Below are 6,382 nucleotides of genomic sequence, written 5' to 3'. Positions count from 1 at the left end.
TTGGCAGCGATTGGAAGAGATGCGAATAACCAAATGTTCCCACTAGCTTGGGCTATTGTAAAGATTGAGAACAAGAACAATTGGTCTTGGTTCTTGAAAAATCTGATGGCTGACTTGGAGATAACAAACGAGGAAGGGTGGGCATTCATGAGCGACCAACAAAAGGTAATGCTTGCTTTTTGAAAAATTTAGTCAATAGTTTGCTTTGTAATATGAACATGTAATTTGCTATAGTATTTCTTAACTTTGAATTATTGCAAGAATTGGTTCCGGCAGTAGCCGAGTTGTTGCCCCATGCTAAACATCAAATGTGTGCGCGGCACATATACGAAAATTGGGCAAAAACCTACAAAGGGGATAAGCTGCAATTGCAATTTTGGCAATTAGCAAAGAGTGCAAACATGGCTGACTTTAGAATAGCCAAAGAAGGACTACTTCAGTTGACAAAGGAAGGTTGTGCTACCCTATTTCAACTAGAACCGAAGCATTGGTGCAAGGCATTCTTCAGTGAGGAGTTCAAGTGTGATAACGTCGACAACAACATTTGTGAAGTATTTAATTCAAAGATAATAGATGCCAGATGCAAACCAGTCATCTTAATGCTTGAAGATATACGAGTTGTGGTTATGACTCGGCTGCAGAAACAAAGAGATGAGGTTGCAAAGTGGACAAGACAATATGGTCCTAGGATTGCCAAGAAATTGGATGAGAACTTTGCTGCAAGTAGGCATTGTCATCCCATTTGGAATGGAGATGACAGATATGAGATAATGAAGGGTGCTGATAAGTATGTTGTCAATCTAGGAAGTAGGAAGTGTTCATGTAGAGCATGGCAAGTAAGTGAAATTCCATGTGCACATGCCATATGTGCCATCCAGTTGAAGGGCAACAATACAGATAATTACATATATGATTGGTATCATAAATCAAAATATCTTGCTTCCCATCAGTTCATGATGCAGCCAATTAGAAATAGCAAGTTTTGGGAGCCCACGGATCATGAAGCACCTCAACCTTTGCCACTGAAGAAGAAAATTGGAAGGACAAAACGAAGACGAAGAATGGCGGAGGGAGAGGTCTCGGGTCAGCAAAGAATGAGCAGGCAGGGTGCAAAGATAACGTGCTCTTATTGTCGCCTAGCAGGCCATAATATTAAAGGTTGTCAATTGATGAAGTAACAACAACCGTTGAGGCAAGGTGAAGGGCCTAGTGAAGAGACAATTGGAGAAATGCACACATCAGGGCCAAGTGAGTCAACTGTTCTTCAGTTAACAAGTAGAACCCCGGTAAGTCATGAAATTTATTTTATGTTTATGTTGCTTTGTACATAATATCCTATTTGGCCTTGTATGTAATGTGTTTGTTAGGTCACAAGAAGAACCTTAGTAAGTCATGAAACTGAACAACCTGTTCGAAGAAGGCAAGGTAAAAGACAGCCCAAGTGAAGGATTGGCCCAAGCAGTATCATGGCCAGTTGAAGGATTGACCCAAGCAGCATCACGGCTAGTTGAAGGATTAGCCCAAGCAGCATCACGACCAGTGCAGTCGACTGTTCTTCAGCAGCGAAAGAAATACCCAGTGGTAAATTCAACCATTTGTATTCAGTTTTTCATTTTCTTTATATTATTATATGTCTCGATATTATATTTATGGTATCTTTTGGCTTCTTTCTCAGGTTCAAAGAAAGCAAGTTGGAACTCAACTGCCAACTGAAGGGCCATCACAAGAGCCACCTCAAGGATCATCACAGGGGCCACCAGAAGAATCACTGTAAGGGGCACCACAAGTACCACCACTAGTACCACCAGAAGGCCCAACAGAAGGAGGTGTCACTGAAGTTGAAGGGCTACACAGAAGGATAACTAGAACAAGGCCAGGTGAAGGGGCAGCTACACAAAGGCCATCTAGAAGACGCCCAGGTGAAGAATTAGTCGAAGAAGCCCCGGTTGTAGCTAAAGGGCCCAAGAAAGCAAGAAAAAGAGCCAACAAATCACAAGTTCCTAAAAGTGACACCCCTATTCAAACAAGAGGAGCACTTGGGAAGAGGTTAAGACAATATGGCTATGGCCTTTATACAGATGAGCGTACTAGAACAGTTATTCTCAATGTAGGTTTTATTAGCTGCATTTAATTTAATTTATGCTGTAGACTTTTGCTAACAATTTATTGTTTTTTTGTAGCCTGGGAGAAGTTCAGAGGTTCTTATCTCAGGCCCAACTCAAGAATCAACGGCTGCACCAACAAAAAAGAAAACATCAACTGTGCCAACAAGAAAGAAGAGAAAGACCCCAGCTCCAGCTCCAGCTCCAGCTCCTTTTGAATCAATTCGGCCTAGGACATTTGCAGCTTCATCTGAGTCAGTGGATACTGAGAAGGTTGAAGAAGAAGTTGCACATCCAGTTAGAAAGAGTGCAGGAATTATGAATCAAGTGAAAGGCCCATCAAAAGGAGCACGAATAGGGGGTGTCGTGCATATTGATTGATGAGATGAGATGTGATAGGATTTGTGGAGCTTAGGAGTCAAAATAGTTATGTAAATGTTGATGTTGTCAGACTTACTATGGATGGTTATCTTCTTCTTTTTTTTCTTTAGTTTGTCATTCATTGATGTTGTCAGACTTAATTTCAATATCAATGAAATGATCTTGCGTTGCTTGTCAATTTATGTTGTTGTTGTTTGTCATGGATTCTGCTTTTACTTGCTGCTACTTCTGTTGGTGTTCTGTGGTGATAGCTGGAGTGCTGGTGTATCTGGTGGTGGTGGTTGGTGATGTTTGGTGGTAGTGAGTTTGTTGGGGTGCTAATGTGATGGCTGGGGTGCTAATGTGGTGACTGGGGTGCTAGTGTGGCTGGTGGTGATGCCCGATGATTATGGGTTTGTGGTGGGGGTTATAGGCTTAAGTAGCTGCACCTACACCTAGTACAAGTGTGCAGTTTGCACATCTTACACCATGTGTACTGGTGCAAGCTAGTGCAAGGCTTAACTTACCTTGTGCAGCAACACCACTAGCATGGTGGTGGCTGGAGTGCCTAGTGTGTAGTGTGGCTAGTGGTGATGATTAGTGGTGCAGCCGGTAGTGGTGGCTGGCGCAATTTTTAGAGAAAACCCACAAAAAATTGACACTTAACTGGTCATATTCTAAAAAAACTTGGCACTTAACTGTTCACTTTTAACTACAAGTGACACTTAACTAATTACTTTAATAATAATTTGACACTTAAGTGATCCTTTTTCATCGCGACTAGCACTTAAGTGATTACTAAATACAACTTATGGCACTCGGGTAATCACTCGTGTTTGTATTGTGTATATGTTGGTCTGCATCAAAACAGAGAAGATGATTCTGCATCAAAATAAAGAAGATTATGGTAATTTAACTTATGGCAACTCCATATGACAGCACAAACAACAACAAAGCCACAATGATCTTGTGGAATAACACAAACTTCTTCGCATCTTTCAAAAAGAAAAAAGCCTACGTTTAATCCATAACAACACCATTTTTAACTATTGCAGTCGGAGAAACTTTTTCTCATTTTCAAGTACTTTACATTTCATCATAAAGTACAATAGACAACAAAATAACACCATAATAAACGCTTGGTAACACTTTCGTTCAATTTTCATCATTGAAACTTCATTCTTGAAAGGTTTAGTTGAAGATGCTTGAGCGTGCATTGAGACTTCATTCTTGAAAAGTTTAACTGAAGACGCTTGAGCTTGCATTGAGTCAACATCATCCAAGTCGTCCACGAACACAGATGGAGATTGCTGTCTTTTATGAAGTAGATCCAACATCACCTCTGTGACTCGGTCAGAGAACTTCGCATCGATCCATTTGAAGTATTTGCACTTCGACGCTTCTTTATATCAAGCACATCCATAAAATCTTCTCCCATGATTAATTTGAGTCCACGATGTTTTTCTTGGACTCGGTAACCCACAAAAACAGAAACGCTGGCCTTCTCCTTCGCTTCAGTGAGAGGAAATTGAGGCGCTACTGCGAGTCCTGCTCTCTATTTCCAAGATTCGACGAATGAATTTTGGGCAAATGAAAATTAGGGTTCGAGACTTGGATTCGAGCACTTCAATGGAGATTTTGACCGATTTAGACTTTTAGATTTGGGGCATTTGGGGAGACGACGTCGTTTTTTGGAAGATTTGGGGCTTTTATTATGCAGACGACGTCATTTCTGGTGAGTTAGAGCTGACTCAGCTCTCCGGCGAGCCACGTAGGCAAAATATATATATATTGCCACGTAGGATTTCCGGCAAAGGTCGCCGGAGGTGGCACTTAAGTGTCCCACTAGAAAAAGAAAGTGGCACTTAAGTGTACCGTTTTGAAGTTATGGCACTTAAGTGTCCCCCCATGCCAAGATATGGCACTTGAGCTGTTCTTCTGCCGGACATTGTGTTAAGTTAATCCAAGCGTGTAGCAAGTCATTGATTGAAATTATTTGGGACTTGTTCTTGTTTGCTTGAGGTTCAATTTGTGTTTGTGTGGATTGGTTTAGATTTTGTTCTTTGATTTGAGTGCAGTTCTTGCTTATTGGGCTTTGGCTTGAATTGACTTGGAAATGACCCAATTCTCGTGCTTGATTATTATGGGCAAAAGTACTACCAAAATTTGGCACGATGGGACACTTAAGTGTTAAAAATTAGGAAAGTGACACTTGAGTGTCATTCTTATAAAAAAAAAAAAAGAAGAGGACATTGAGTGACATATCTCCTGAAATCCTATATGTCAATTTTTTATTGATTTTACTCACTTACGTGGCTCATCGGAAAGTTGACTCAGCAAAGAAACGCAAAAAAAACGTCGTTTATTTTCATATTAAAAAATAATTAAATTAATATTTTATTTTAAAAAAGGAATGAAAAAGACTAATAGTGTAGACGGTTGAGGGCTCAACTCTCATCACCGTTGCCTCCCTACCCTCGCCGAGAAGGGCTAACGAGAATGGGAGATGGTCGACTAAGATCTCCCTAGCGAGCGACAACCCTTGGCCTAACCGGGTGAGGGCCCATGACCCTCGCCAAATCTCGAGAAGGGCCACAACCCTCGCCCTAGATCTGGGCGAATCTGGGCGAGGCACAAGCCCTCGCCTTAGGTCGCCTGGGGTCACCGAGCCCTGGTCCTCCTCGTACCATCGCCGACCCTTCCTAGTGACGGCGGGGAGGCTGCAGTGGCAAAGCTGAGCCCTCAACCACTTGCAACTATTCATCATCTTCCTTTTTTTTTGATTTTTTTTGTATTAAATTTAATTTAATTAATTTTTATATTAATTATTTACCCACGTTAGTAACAAAACAACGTTGTTTTTGCATTTGTCTAGCTACGTCAATGTGCAAAATGACGTTATTTTGCATTTGCCTCATTGAAAAATCATCACATCAGTAATTTGGTCGGATTTTCTTACTGTTGGCATTTAAAGACCTGTTTGTTAAAAAAAATTATGTTCCCTAGAACAAAAAAGAATAGAAACGTGTTTGGTAAAACTTTTATTCCCAAGAACAAAAAATATATTCTCAGGAATAGATTTAGAATAGAAACAAGAAATAAAAAAAAAAAAATAGCTTCTTGTTTTCGGGAATAATTTCTATAATCAAGTTTTCTCTCTTCTTTTTTCGTCTCTTCTCTTCTTCTCTTTATTTTCTTCTTTTTCCTTTTACCAATCGCTGGCCTTAGCCATGGCTGGCATTGACAACCAACTAGACAAGGGCCGGCAACCTTGCCGAAGCATCGCTAGCCCCCTAAGACAACGAGCCACGGCGAGGCTCGTTGGCCTGAGCCTACCGTGGCTCGCCATGGCTGTGCAAGGCTCGGCCTAGCCTAGGCTGGGCGAGGTCGACCTCACCCAGATTTGGCAAGGCCGAGCTTGTCCAGCCACTGAGCCTCGCCAAGCCACCTCCAGGACGGCATCGCCTAGCGGTGGCCTAGTGAGGCCGAGCCTCACACGGCCACAGCAAGGCTGGGCCTCCCCAGCCGGCACAAGGCTCGTGTGGCCACCAGCGAGACTCGGCCTCCCCTAAATTTGGCGAGGCTAAGGCTCGCTAGGGCCAAGCTGGCCTCCAGTGAGCACGTTGGACATCACTCAGCCGGTTAGGGCGCACATGACAACGCTTCTTGGCTGGAGAAGAGTTTTTTTTTTTTTTCAAAAATAGTTCTTTTCTATTTCTATCCTGGGGAATAATTTCTGAGTAAAAAAACCCGTTTGGTAACTACACAAAATTTCTACTCTTGGAATAAAAAAAAAGAATAAAAATGCATTTGGTAACGCAGTAGTTTCTTTTTTGTATTTATTAGTTTTTTATTCTTGTTCATGGATCATCGCCCACCGCCGCCCGCCACCTGCCGCTCACCTCCGCTGCTCGCCGACG

At 42.0% G+C, this 6,382-nt stretch overlaps 1 protein-coding gene across 1 annotated transcript; it reads left to right on the top strand.

Annotated features, from left to right (window-relative positions):
• Nucleotides 1–308: 308 nt before the first annotated feature.
• Nucleotides 309–1,178, top strand: LOC139882042 (uncharacterized). The gene has a single exon (XM_071866422.1). The coding sequence runs from the start codon at nt 309–311 to the stop codon at nt 1,176–1,178; it is 870 nt and encodes a 289-aa protein (XP_071722523.1).
• Nucleotides 1,179–6,382: the final 5,204 nt, after the last annotated feature.

Source organism: Rutidosis leptorrhynchoides, unplaced genomic scaffold (genome assembly GCF_046630445.1).
Source record: "Rutidosis leptorrhynchoides isolate AG116_Rl617_1_P2 unplaced genomic scaffold, CSIRO_AGI_Rlap_v1 contig221, whole genome shotgun sequence".
NCBI lineage: Eukaryota > Viridiplantae > Streptophyta > Magnoliopsida > Asterales > Asteraceae > Rutidosis > Rutidosis leptorrhynchoides.
This window is presented reverse-complemented; position numbering and strand designations above follow the sequence as displayed.

What these genes read in the sequence shown, in the direction of transcription:
- LOC139882042 (XM_071866422.1), top strand. Translation starts at nt 309, where the DNA reads ATGTGTGCGCGGCACATATACGAAAATTGGGCAAAAACCTACAAAGGG.